This window comes from Danio rerio, chromosome 22 (genome assembly GCF_049306965.1).
Source record: "Danio rerio strain Tuebingen ecotype United States chromosome 22, GRCz12tu, whole genome shotgun sequence".
Classification (NCBI taxonomy): domain Eukaryota; kingdom Metazoa; phylum Chordata; class Actinopteri; order Cypriniformes; family Danionidae; genus Danio; species Danio rerio.
This window is the reverse complement of record NC_133197.1, coordinates 36479195-36493864: the sequence shown is the minus strand read 5'-3', so window position 1 is coordinate 36493864 and position 14670 is coordinate 36479195. Positions and strand designations below refer to the sequence as shown.

General features: G+C 32.6%; 1 protein-coding gene and 1 long non-coding RNA gene across 5 annotated transcripts in view; one reads left to right on the top strand and one right to left on the bottom strand.

Annotated features, from left to right (window-relative positions):
- rnf123 (ring finger protein 123) overlaps positions 1 to 14670 on the top strand; it is a 245981-nt gene that overhangs the window by 37382 nt on the left and 193929 nt on the right. For all 4 annotated transcript variants that reach the window (XM_009296497.5, XM_009296496.5, XM_073937581.1 and 1 more), the window contains exons 22-24: positions 5998 to 6098; positions 9617 to 9809; positions 13144 to 13289. In XM_009296497.5, coding sequence (XP_009294772.1) covers positions 5998 to 6098; positions 9617 to 9809; positions 13144 to 13289 — 440 coding nt within the window. The remainder of the gene's footprint in view (positions 1 to 5997; positions 6099 to 9616; positions 9810 to 13143; positions 13290 to 14670) is intronic.
- Positions 6646 to 13565, bottom strand: LOC141380236 (uncharacterized). The gene is made up of 3 exons (XR_012397915.1): positions 12090 to 13565; positions 9021 to 10119; positions 6646 to 8958 (listed from the first exon to the last, which is right to left on the bottom strand). It is a non-coding gene; the product is annotated as an uncharacterized lncRNA (long non-coding RNA).

The following is a 14670-nucleotide window of genomic DNA, read 5'->3' as shown; positions in this document are numbered from 1 at the left end:
TGAGTGAGCAGATGTCACTTTTTAATACCATATTAAGTAATACATATAGACTTTATCTTCCGCACTGCTTTTTGACAGTATTGATTTACAATTAGCAGCCTTCTTTGGACATATATTACATAATTTGCATGTTTTTCTTTATTATTGTTAATTTTGGTTACCAAACGGTGCAGTGCTCGTGTCTACTCAGTATTATGAGGCCAAATGCACCATCTGCTTCTCATTTTATTCAGCACAGTATTTGTTTCATTACATAATTTGTCTTATTAGTTGTGCAACAGAGTGCTCAGGGAATTAATCCTAAAACCCATAGACTGTTTTTAGACTTCACATCATTTAAATGTGAATGGGGATTAATTCTAAATGCTTGAAATCAGGTCTGTGATTAATACAATTTCAACTCATCTTTATTCATTTAGCACTTTTTACAATGTGTGGTCCAAATTCTAAATTATTAGCCCTCCTGTGCTTTTCTTTTTCAAAAATTTCCCAAATATAATATTCCTTTTCAAGTTTATAACTTGGAATTCTAAGTTTACATTTCGAAATTCCCAGTTTCCATCTCACAATTCTGAGTTTACTTTTTGTAATTCCAAGTTTACATGACGCAATTCCCAGTTTAAGTCTCCTAGTTACAAGTTTACATCTCATTATTTCCAAGTTCACATTTTGGATTTACAATATATGTTGCATTTCCCAGTTTGCATCTCAATTCCTGAGTTTACATCTTGCAATTGCAATAATTTATGGCTTTCCAATAATATACATTACAACTCTAAGTTTACATCTCGTAATTCAGAGTTTACATCTTGCTATTTCCAATTTTACATTTTGGACTTCCAAGTTTACATGCGAAATTCCCAATTTACATCTCAAAATTCCCAGTTTACATCTCCCAATTTCAAGTTTAGATTTTGGAATTCCCAGTTTACATTTCATTGTCCTGAGTTTACATTTTGCTATTTCCAATTTAGCATTTTGAATTTCCAAGTTCACAAGTCACATACCCCAAATGTATTTATGTTGCATTTCCCAGTTTGCATCTGAATTCCCGAGTTTACATCTCACAATTCCGAATACACATTTTGGCATTCCAACTTTGCACATCACAATTCCAAGTTTACATTTTGTAATTCCAAGTTTACATAACGCAATTCCTATTTTACATCTCATATTTTTTTAGTTTGCATCTCACAATTCTAAGTTTACATTTTAGAATTCCAAATGTATTTATATGTTGCATTTCTCAGTTTGCATCTCAATTCCCGAGATTGGTGTTTACACCTTGCTATTTCCAATTTGACTTTTTGAAATTTTATGTTTACATATCGCAATTCCCAGTTTACATCTCACAAATCCGAGTTTACAATTCCAAGTTTGCACAGCACAATTCCTAGTTTACATCTCATAATTCCAAGTTTACATCTCGCTGTTTCAACATTTAATATTTTGGAATTGCAAGTTTACAAGTCGCATGTGCCATTTTACATCTTACAATTCAGAGTTTACATTTTACAATTTCCAATTTTTCATTTTGAAATTTTAAGATTTACATATTGTAATTTACATTTGGCATCTCAATTCCCGAGTTCACATCTACCAAAATTACGATCATACATTTTGTTAATCCAACTATACACATCACGAATTCCCACTATATATCTTATAGTTCCAAGTTTACATTTTGAACTTCTAAATATAAACACAGAGTTGTAAACTTTACATCTTAATTTGGATTTTTAAAAAATCTGACATCAGTTCGGCCTGCAACTCCAAGTTTGATTTCCAGAATTTTCCAGAAATACGTAATTCCTTTTGTAGAGTTAAAATTAGAGAAAAAAACAGCTAAAATCTTTGACTTCTTTTCTGTTTCTGCTACCGATATTAAATCACATGCGCATAACATGACCACTTTTTGAATTATAAAATGAGCACAGAATTCTCTAAATAAGAAACCCGACTCGTTTCTTCTTCAGAATGTACCTACCTAAAGTCTTGACAGCGGTTACCTTTCCCATCGACATTTATTTTCATCAATATCATCATCATCATCATCGCTCGACTGTATAATGATTGTGCTTATTGATTGCGCGCTATTGATTCGGGTCAAGTTTAAAAGTAATCTTTGTCAGTGCCATAATGATGATCATGAAACTCATGAAAAATCATGAAAATCCCATTAGTCGCTCTGACATTTCTCCGGCACATTTTTATTGAACTACACTAAAGCTCTTTGAACCTTTACCCTCAGTCTTCACTAAGCAGCATCAATTTGAGGCTCTTTCTGAGAGCGTCTCTCCAGGCGGACTCTTTCTAATGGCTCCATCAAGGTCATCACAACACAAGTATTCATATTTGTGCTCTTAGGAAAGCAAGAACTCGCTTTATTGTATTAGTTTTTGACACATTCTTCAGGGAATTGTGACTAACTGCTCAAATTGATGTCGTCTTTACTGGCAAGTGTGTTTTCTGGGAATGAATGTGGATTGGATTTATAGATGTGACGTTTTTGATGTTTATGGAGCGTGAGATTTATTAACAAGAGTTGAGGTCGTTCCCACAGGTGTAATGAAGTCGTTATTTCAGCCTGACATGGGATTAATGAAAGCCTCTTCCGTCCTGTCTGACTTCATCATCTGATTGGGGTTAAGTTATGAGATGGTGGTCAATAAATTGTTGGATTTGGATATCATCAGCGTTTAGCGATCCTGATTATACGATCATGTTTGTCACTTTATTTGCTGCAGCTCAGTTGAGTTTGCCCTAAGGAGATTGCGTGTATGTGTATTTAGAGGTGACATGGTGAATGCATTTATTTAAAAAGATATAATCAGGTATTTAGTTATATGCTGTTTTTATTTTAATTAAAATGGTAAGGTGTTTAATATGTAAATGTATAATTTAACAGGATTAATTTTAAGTTGTAAAATCAATTCACAAGTTATTTATAAAGTATAATTCATATTAAAATGTGGCTTATTTTTTGTACATTTTCTGTAAAATAAAGTCGATTACTGTTTGTTGACTTGCTTGTATAGTACAGTACGTTTTAAAATCCATTTAAATTAATTTATTAGGTAAATAGAAATGTATTTAATTGCATTATTTTTAAATAAAGTGCTCACCGCTTTCAGTGCACATTCAGTGAATGATTGATTTATTTCTGTGTTGATTTATTTCTGTATAAAATAAATAAAGTTACATATTTATGTATTTTTATTTAAGTACAATGTGCATATACTGTGGTGATCATTCAAAATAAAAGATTGCAAATGATTAAAAATTGTATTAAATATTTATTAAATATTTATATATTAAATATTTATTAAGCCTAATACAATATTTTTTTAGGTTTTATTTTAGATATTTAATACATTCATTTAATAAATTCTTTTTGAATCGAAATTAATTTGTAAAGCATTTGTCGCAATATAACTTGTACTAAAATCAAATCAATTATCTTATGTTTATTAATAACTTATATTTATTTATTTTAAATTATTTCAAATTATATATATATATATATATATATATATATATATATATATATATATATATATATATATATATATATATATATATATATATATATATATATATATAATCAAGTATTTAGTTGTAGTTGTTAATATATTGTAGTTGTTGTTTTTCTAATGTCTAATAAATGAAAATAAATGAAATTAAAGGATATATAATGGAAAATAGGTTCATTTTAACTTCCAAAATCTATTTAAAATTATTTAAAAAGTATTGTTTACATAAAAGCTAATTCATATTTGTTTTTGTAGATAATATTCAAATGTTATGCAATATAAAGTGAATGAGTATTGAATTCTTATTGAATCGAATTAACATTTGTCTGAATATAACTTGTATTAAAATCAAATCAATTATCTTATGTTTATAAATAAATTATATTTATTTATTTTACATTTATTTATTATAATATGATTTAAATTAATATTGTTTTGTTTGGGTAACTCAAAACTTTCAGTTAATTCTAAATAATAATATGGTTAATGCATTATTAAAAAAAAATATATATATATAATTAAGTATTTAGTTGTTTATATGTTGTATTTGTTGTTTTTTTTAATTGCTAATAAATGAAATTAAATGATATATAATTGAATATAGGTTCATTTTAAGTTCTATAATCTATTTTAATTTATTTAAAAAATATTGTTTACATAAAAGCTAATTATTATTTTTTTATAGATGATATTTAAATGTTATGCAGTATAAATGAATTTTTGTTGAAATGTGCTCAAAATAATGCATTTTAAAATAAATTTCTATGATTTAATGATGAAATTAAATTGTAATTATTTGCATTATTCTTAAATAAAATGCTCACCACTTTCAATGCACATTCAGTAAATGATTGGTTTGTATCTGTGTTGATTTATTTCAGTCTAAAATAAAGTGGTTGACATTAAAAAATGTAAAAATAAAATGATTGCTCCTGATTTTAAATGTGAATGAATTATTCATTAAACCTATTATAATATAAAATTGTTATAGGCTTATTTTAGGTATTAATTAAAGACAATAGAGAATGATTCAAAGAGAATACCAAAGAAACATGATGAAACCTTCGGTAATTAATCAATGTGAAGAGTACTTTAAGTTTTTTAAAACTTAAGAGCTTCCTCATATCGATGACAGAAAGAGCTTAGCTCTTCTTTTCTTCTTTGCGGAGTTCTCTATTTTCAAAGTTGTGGTATTCTTCTTTTAATCACCCTTTATATTAACAAATAAATTATCAAATATTGTTTAAATATAGCTTATATTGAAATCAAATTGATCATACTTATGTTTATAAATAAATAATATATATATTTTTATAATATGAATTAATGTCTTGTCATATTTGCTATTTATTATTAATTATAATATACATTTATATTGTTTAATCTAACATCCAATAAATGAAAATTGTGTAAATTATAAAAATAAATATTATTTATTTGTTATTTATTAAGTAAATATTAAGTAAATTAAAATTAAATAAATAGTAAAATAATATAAATAAATATTTAAATATTATTATTAATTGTAAACCACTTTAACTAGTTATAAAATACAATTAAACAATTTCTTATGAGAGGTACTAAATAGATAGTAACAATTATTTATGGTATACATTAAATATATTTTTAATAATAAATAAATAATAATTTTTTTTCAGCAATATGCATTCAAAGTGATGATAAATTTTTGATTATTAATTTATTTTTTGATAATAATTATATTTTAAATCACATTACGTTTTATAAATATATATATTTTTAAGGAATTTAAAAACCGTTTACGATCAAAATAGTGGTTTTATGGATACTTCAGGTCATACTAGTGCTGCATTTATGAGTGATTTTTTTCAAAAATGCTTTAAAAAGACCTAAACAGATCAGCGACAGACTTACTAGGCAGTCGTATCGAACGGTCAATTTAGTGCTTAACTTGTACACCATGAACAAATGGTCAATATCCATAAACTTTACACGCTCCACACTTCAAGGCTTTCCTCACTCATTCTCTTCCTCCCTCTGTTTAACTCTCTTGTGAGTTACTCCCTCCTTACCACTTTTACCGCCCCATTTTTCTCACATTTACGCTTGTTTTAGACAGTTGGCCTTGGATAGCCTTGAAAACGTAGACCTTTGGCATGAAGTGGAGCTCATATCTCTCCCAAAACCGCTGCTGTAAACCCTACGACCACGTCAAAGCACTGGCTTTTCTTTATTACTCTGCTGTCCAGAAGAAGACAAATGTGCGTTAATAAATAATAGACTGGAGTGTTCATAAGAAATTTGGAGCTTGTCGTCCTCTGAGATGATTTATCGAGTGTTAAAGTCCGACATTCACTCCCAAAATAGACATTATTTGGCTTTTTTAGACACAAATCCAGCTTTTACTCTTATTTAGTTTCTTTCAGTGGTTAAATGATTGAATGAGTTGTTAAATGCTCTTAAATGTGATTTGTTTATGTTTTAGATGACTTGGCAGCAAAGGCCAACATTATTATAGACCCAGCAGAGATCCAGGCTGTTTCAATGGATGACTTGGATGAAAATGAGGAAACTGGAGCTGCACAGGTACAGAAATCACTGCCAAGAGTCTGTTCTTTAAAAACATACAGTTAAAGTCAGAATTATTAGCCACAGAATTATTCCCCCAACTTTCTGTTTAACCGATTTTTACACATATAACAGTGGTTTGTTCTTTAGACAGTGGAAAAATAATAGCTTAACAGATGATAACTGTAACAAAATGTATATTTTTGTATTCATATTAACAACAACAGATGATAACTATAATGATAACTATTTTAGCATCCACTCCAACAGACGATAACTGTAATTATACTGATATTTTCATCCACACAACGATACAGATATTTCCATTCACATCAACAGGCAATAATTGTAACTTTACCTATATTTTCATCCACACAACGATACCGATATTTTCATTTACACCAACAGACGATAAATGTAACTACACTGATATTTTTATTCACACCATCAGACAAAACTGTAACAATACCGATATTTTCATCCACACGAACAGACGATAACTGTAACGATACCGATATTTTCATCCACACAAACAGACGATAACTGTAACGATACCAATATTTTCATCCACACCACAGACGATAACTGTAATGATACTGATATTTTCATCCACACGAACAGACAATAACTGTAATGATACCAATATTTCTATCCACACCAACAGATGATACTGTAACGATACCAATATTTCCATCCACACCAACAGACGATAACTGTGATGATACCAATATTTTCATTCACACCAACAGACAATAACTGTAACTATACCGATATTTTCACCCCTACTAACAGACACTAACTGTAATGATACCGATATTTTCATCTACACCAATAGACGGTAACTGTAATGATACCGATATTTTATCCTCACCAACAGACAATAACTGTAACTACCGATATTTTTATCCACACTAACAGACGAAAACTGTAATGACACAGATATTTTCATCCACACAAACAGAAGATAACTGAAACTGTACTGATATTGTCATCCACATAAACAGACGATAACTGTAACGATACTTATATTTTCATCCACACCAACAGACGATAACTGTAATTATACCAATATTTTTATCCACACTAACAGACGAAAACTGTAATGAAACCGATATTTTCATTCACACAAACAGAAGATAACTGAAACTGTACGGATATTGTCATCCACATAAACAGACGATAACTGTAATTATACCAATAATTTTATCCACACTAACAGACAATAATGATTCCGATATTTTCACCCCTACCAACAGAGAATAACTGTAATGATACCGATATTTTCACCCCTACTTACAGACAATAACAGTAATGATACCGATATTTTCATTCACACCAACAGACGATAACTGTAACGATACCGATATTTCCATCCACACCAACAGATAACCGTAATGATAACTATATTTTCATCGACACTAACAGACGATAACTGTAATGATACCAATATTTTCATCCACACTAACAGACAATAGCCCCTTTCACACATACAGACCTTTCCGGAAAATTGCCGGCAATTCTCCGGAAAGGTTGTATGTGTGAACAGGTCCTTTTTGAAAATACCGGTAAATTCGTTCTGGCTATTTTCCGGAAAGAGAAGTTGTAACATTACCGGCAATTTGCCGGAATGCTGCGCTGTGTGAATGCAGAAGGAAGATTCCCGTAATAAGCGCATGCACGTCTAGAACGTGCTGACGTGAGACGTCTGCTTTAGCCAATCACAACAGTCAGACGCATTTACGTCCGCGCGGTTTGTGAGAATAAAAGCCTTTGAATATTTTTCCAGACACATTTAGCTGCTAGAAGTTAGTCAGATCACATTTATATGTTCTTCTTAATGCCAACTGTGTAAATAATCATCGATGAGATGCCTATGATAAGCCGTTGTTTGTTTACCTTCAAGCTTTGCGTGCGCCTATGAGCGCCTGCACACGCACATATTATGAACATCTCGACATGCGAAAGTGATCCTGCGAAAGTTGTTCACAATATTGATCATCCACAGAGTCTGTAATTTAGTCAAATGTTTACAAATACAAGTGCAGCCGTTTAAAGCTCATTTGTGGTGAATGATGTCAGAATTTACCGGTATTTTGGAATGGATGTGTGAATGCTCTTTTCCGGAAAATTTCTGTAACGTCCTCGCCTGTGTGAACAGCGCTTTTTTGAATATACCGGTAAAGTCGTTCCGGAAATTTTCCGGATATTTACCGGTATCACTGTGTGAAAGGGGCTATTAACTCTAATGATACTTATATTTTCACCCCTACTAACAGACAATAATTATAATGATACCGATATTTTCATCCACACCAACAGATGATAACAGTTACGATACTGATATTTCTATCCACGCCAACAGACGATAACTGTAATGATAACCATATTTTCATCAACACTAACAGATGAGTCTGAGTCTGGTTCTCTCAAGGTTTTTTTTCTTCACTCCTATCAGGTGAAGTTTTTTTTTCCCTCTCCGCTGTCGCCACTGGCTCACATGGTTCAGGATTGGTAGAGCTACGCATCGATGAATTTGCTCTTCAGTGTTTGAACTCTCAGTAATGATTTTAAATCACACTGAACTGAGCTAAACTGAACTGAACTTAAACACTAAAAACTGAACTACACTGTTCCAGTTACTATGACCATTTATGTGAAGCTGCTTTGACACAATCTACATTGTAAAAGCGCTATACAAATAAAGCTGAATTGAATTGAATGATAACTGTAACGATACCGATATTTTCATTCACACCAACAGACGAAAACTGTAACTATACTGATATTTTCACCCCTACTAAAAGACAATAACTGTAATGATACCGAAATTTTCATCCACACTAAGAGACAATAACTGTAATGATAACGATATTTTCACCTACACTAACAGACGATAACGATATTTTCACCTACACTAACAGACGATAACGATATTTTCACCTACACTAACAGACGATAACTGTAATGATAACGATATTTTCATCCACACCAACAGACAATAACTGTAATGATACCAATATTTTCATCCAACTGTAGCAATGTTTCATCCAACATTCAAACTGTAATTACACAGAAAACTTTATTATTGTTTACACAATAAAATTTTTTTTTTGGTCATGATAGTTACGTTCCTTGTCCTGAACACCCTGAAATTGCAGTACAAATTACAAGAATGTTGATTCCTTTAATTAAGTGAGAGCAACTGATTCGTCATGCAGAAGCAAACAGATGTACTACTCTAATAATACACTTTTTTTCCAACAAATAAAAAATAAAATGTTGAGTGCTGTCATGCAACTGTGCGTTTTGAATATCTTTGAAATCCTCCAACTACTGGCCTCATTTCCTTCTATTGTAAGGCTTCACTCTAACCACATTATTATTTTTTTTGTACCTAAAACCCCACTGGATTGGACCCGTGTCGCGCTCTGTGGAGCTGGTCTAGTTTTGGTTTTGAGGACATTCTCCTGAATGTCATGTGGTCTAGACATTGAAGACGGATGATAATGTGTGTGTCGTGTGTTTGGAATCTGCAGAGACCATCTGGTGCTGTGGCCATGGGCGGTGCTCTTGCGCGACCCAGTTGGCTGAGTTCTCCGACGCTGGGCAGAGCCAACCGGTTCCTGAGCACTGCCGCCGTCAGCCTGATGACCCCACGGAGACCCCTTGCCCCGCCAGAGAAGGTCAAAGTGCGGACCCTCGCCGTAGAGCAACGAACAGAGGAGGACAGTGAGTGCACCATTAAAATTAAGGAGTTTATTTGGGTTCTTATTAGTATTATATTTATTATCATTGCAATAGGGTATTTGAAGAAGGACTTTTAATTTTCAGTAACCCAGTTCAAGAGCTTTTGGTGAACTGAATTACTTTACAAAATTGCAGCTTTTAATGTCTGTTTTCTTTAAAAATCAATGATCTTCACTGTGTGATTGATAAAGGTTATAAAGTAGGTCTCAGACTTTACGAGAAGCACTGCTGTCCCACGCCATGTCTTTAAAATCTGAGCACTTACTTTACCCCAGTACTTTCAATGGAGTTTCTGTGCTCATCTGCTGCTACTGAAGGCGCTTGCGTGTAAACGGCTTTTCATCTTGTTTTACACTTGAACGAATAAATGAATGCTCAAGTCTATTTAACTGATTATAATTTAATCACATTACAACATTGATGCTGTAAAAAGGAACCGTATGAAACTGAACATAATCACATTAACCTTTCACCGGAAGTTTAGCGGTAGGGAATAAACACTAGCTGTGCTTATAACCTATTGTTTAATAGATAATAAAGAAACAAGGGAAGAGTTTAAGTAATATTCTGGTTAAAATATCACAATTGGATTAGATATTAGTTTATCACATGCATTAACAGAATATAAATACGTGTCGTGAATATCTTGAGTATCTAAATGTTTTTATATACTTACAGATGAAGTCAGAATTATTAGCCCCCCTTCAAATTTTTTTATTCTTTTTTTGCATTTTTTTTTTTTCAAATGATGTTTAATAGAGCAAGGAAATTTTCACAGTATGCCTGATCATATTTTTTCTTTTGGAGAAAGTCTTATATGTTTTATTTCGGCTAGAATAAAAGCTGTTTTTTATCTTTTAAACACCATTTTAGGGACAAAATTATGAGCCCCTTTAAGCTATATTTTTTCTCGATAACCTACAGAACAAACCACTGTTATACAATAACTTGCCTAATTACCCTAACCTGCCTAGTTAACCTAATTAACCTAGTTAAGCCTTTAAATGTCAAAATGTTAAGCTGTATAGAAGTGTCCTGAAAAATATCTAGTTAAATAGTATGTGCTGTCATTATGGTAAATAGAAAATAAATCAGTTATTAGAAATGAGTTAGTTAAATTATTCTGCTTAAAAATGTGGTCTCCGTTAAACAGAAATAAACAAAAATAAACGAAAATAAAAAAAGCGGTCTAACAATTCAGGGGGCTAATAGTTCTGACTTCAATTGTGTATTTGACCATAAACAATAAACATTTTAAAGCAAATGTATTATTTTAAAGGGCACAAATTGTAACCATTTTTAAAGATTTAATATGAATCCTGTGTCTCCAGAATGTGTCTGGAAAGTTTCAGCCATCAGATTATTTAGTATTGCTTTTTAAATCTGGGAAATGGTTGCTGTTTTAACAGTGTAACGTTATTGCCTTTGCCTTAAATGCTAATGAGCTGGTTTTCCCCGCCCACCGTTCCCCTGTGCTTGTCACAACCTTTATGTAGACAAACCAGTGTTGCCAACTTAGCAACTTTATCGCTATATTTGCTGACTTTTCAGAACCTGTCAGCGACGTATTTTCAAAAAAAAAAAAGACAAATCTAGCGACTTTTTGTGTGTTACTGAAGATTTTTATAGACTATCATTTGTCCATACTGTACCGTTCTGACTCTTCTCATTGAGCTGCGGGTGATGCCGTCAGCCCCTCCCACGCCTCAGAGCCCTGACAGGTGACCCAGTCCTCGTACAGCAGTCTCTCCCACCTGCAGCCTGAGAGCAAATCACCCCTCTGCACACCGACGGCAAATGATTTAGCACCGCAGTGTGAAGTTGTTTCCACTGTACAGTCAAACCAATCTGCTTCTCCATTATTTTAAATTTGTCTTTGTTCACAATCACAGATATTTTAGTGACAGTTTCAGAACTTGTCTGAGTTTATTACGTCAGAGAGATTACTGCAAATTATCTGCAAAAAAATATACTGTATTCAAACAGCACTATTTCCGTTTAATTGACATGCTTGCATAAAGCGTAGTGGAAGTATAAATACCCCATTTATTGATCATAGGCTGTTAAACAAACAGAAAGGGTAGAACCTGATGACCTCAGTAATATGCATATTGACGTATGATGTAATCTAGCGACATTTAGCTGCTTTTCGTGCAGAACTTATCGCCTTTTCATTGAAAATAGCTGGCAACAGTGAGACTAACAGCTCAGTGCTTAGTGACAGACAAGAATGAAGCAGATCTCCTTTATTACAGTAAGAACTTTCACAACAGTTATTTGATATTTTTCTTGTTGAGTTTATTTAGTTTAAATTTAATGTTAATGCATAAATAAACCTGATTTAACGTCCACAAACCGGCCTTGAAGCGTCTTCTTTCATAGTTGTGTTGACGCTATGCGGCTGTGGTGATGAATTACGTAGCGATTTTACTTCATTTTATTACAAACATGCATGGTTTGAGAAAGGTTTTAAACTTGTGAAACTCACTCTTGATCACATTTGATGATGACTGTTGTTCACAGAGAGCTATACAGATCTTTTATTTCTTTGCGCACATGCCGTCTTGTTGATATGATTATATGCGTTACTGCGGAGACATGTTAATTCGCAGCTGTCAATCAATATTGGTGGGTGGGAAAACCACACTCCTGCAGTACGTCTCATTGCGGACGACCTCAAAATGGGAGGGATTTGGCTCCTATTTTAACGTCAGGAAGTTTAAAAAAGAGATTTATTGAGTTTCTATCACCCCAATATGACTGTGGGCACACTATACCTACAGACAGCTCTGTCCAAAAAGCGCACAAAAGAGGATTTTCATCATAGGTGCGCTTTAAAAGGTCCCGTGAAGTGCTTTTAAATGCACTTTTTTTTTTTATTCGATGTCTGACGTAATCTCAGCCAAAACATGAAGAGAGGGTGGGACATAGCTTCTCTCCTTAAAAAAAGTTGAAAGTAGCGTTTCGTTTTATTGCCGCTCTGCCAGCGAGAGTGGCTGAGCTCAAGCACATCAAATGAGAAGCGTCTTGAAGGGAACGGAGCATGTCAGATATCAGAGATTATCTTAAAAAATAGCAATACTGATACTAACATCTAAAAAAACTTGATTTTAATTCAAAATAAAGTCCTTTAAAGTCCACTTTCTGCAGCTCTTGATCATCTTAGTCCTATGGTTTACTTGAACACCAGTTAGTTTGGCAATGAATTCCTCAAACAGAGTAAATCTCGCACCTTCCAGGAGGAAACATGCTGTTTTTTAACCCCTCTCTGTTTTCTTTTTTCTCCTGTAATTCTCTCTCACTGCATCATCTCCAGTCGAGGGAAGCCATGGAAACGATGGGCTGTTGCTGGGGCGACCGTTCGAGGAGCCCGACCAGCCAATCACAGAGAAGTCCCTGCTGGAGATCCTGGACGGGGTGGTGATGATTTACAATCTGAGCGTCCATCAGCAGCTCGGCAAGGTAACTCAACTGAACAGGGCAAGGCATGACAAAGCATAACATAACATCAAACAAAGCTGAGCACAACAGCAGCACAAAACCAAACAAAGTCAAAAAATGAAACAAAATGATATTAATAACAAAAGTGAACACCCTGCCTTTTTTAAAGCTGCTTTGAAACGATAATTATTGTGAAAAGCTCTATACAAAAAAAAAACTTGATTTGAACGGAATTTAATACAACAAAAGTGAACAAAGCATGAAACATAACCAAAGCAAAATATCCTGTATCTGCACAACAAATTAACAAATAAATAAATAAATAAACAGATGAATAAATAAATAAATGAATAAAAAATAAATAAATAGATGAATAAAAATAAAAAAGACAAATAATTATTAATAAAATAAACAAACAAACAAACAAATAAATAAGTAAATAAACAGACAAACAAACAAACAAACAAAAAACAATCAGACATTTATAAAAATAAACAGACAAACAAATAAATATATAAAAAAATAAATTACTTAATAAATAAATAAATAAATAAACAGATGAGGAAAAATATATAGACAAATAAATAAATAATATTAATAATACAAACAAAGACATAAATGAGAAACAGATAAACAAAAATAAAACAGACAAATACATAACATTAACAATACAATTATGTAAACAAACAAGCAAACAAACAAACAAATAAATAAATAAATAATACAAACAAATAAATAAACAGACAAATAAATAAATTCATACATAGACAAATGAATAAACAAAGAAGTAAATAAATAATTAAATAAACAAACAAACAAACAAATAAATAATGGTGACGCTGTGTATAGCGCATGTGTTTAGACTGTAATGGAAACTGGAGCACCTGGAGGAAAACCCACGCCAACACAGGAAAAACATGCAAACTCCACACAGAAATGCCTTCTGGCCCTGCCAGGACACAAACCACTGAGCCACAGTGCGGCCCAGAACAAAACAAACATTAGATTATTGTTATTAGATTAGCTTGGAACATAAAGTCAGTTCCTTCATCTCCACAATCAGTGATTTTACTGAAGTAGTCGTTTTTGATTCAACAGGATCTGTAAATCTGAGCCGGCGTCTCCAAACACACAGATAAACGCTTTTATTTATTTATTTATTTGTGTGGACGTGTCGTTTCTTTCAGCGGTGACTCATTGCAGGCTGATACGCAGACTGTGTCCTGCCAGCAGATGTTTTAATGTTTCCCTCTCTCACAGCGGAGAGAGAAAAGAGTCAAACATAAAAAGCGCGTGGTGAAGTGTGTATAATTCATGCTCTGCGTAAAGTGCTTCGCTCGGCACAGTTCTGCTCGACATCAACCTTTGTCTCCCTGTGTGTGTCCTTACGCTTTAAGAAAAG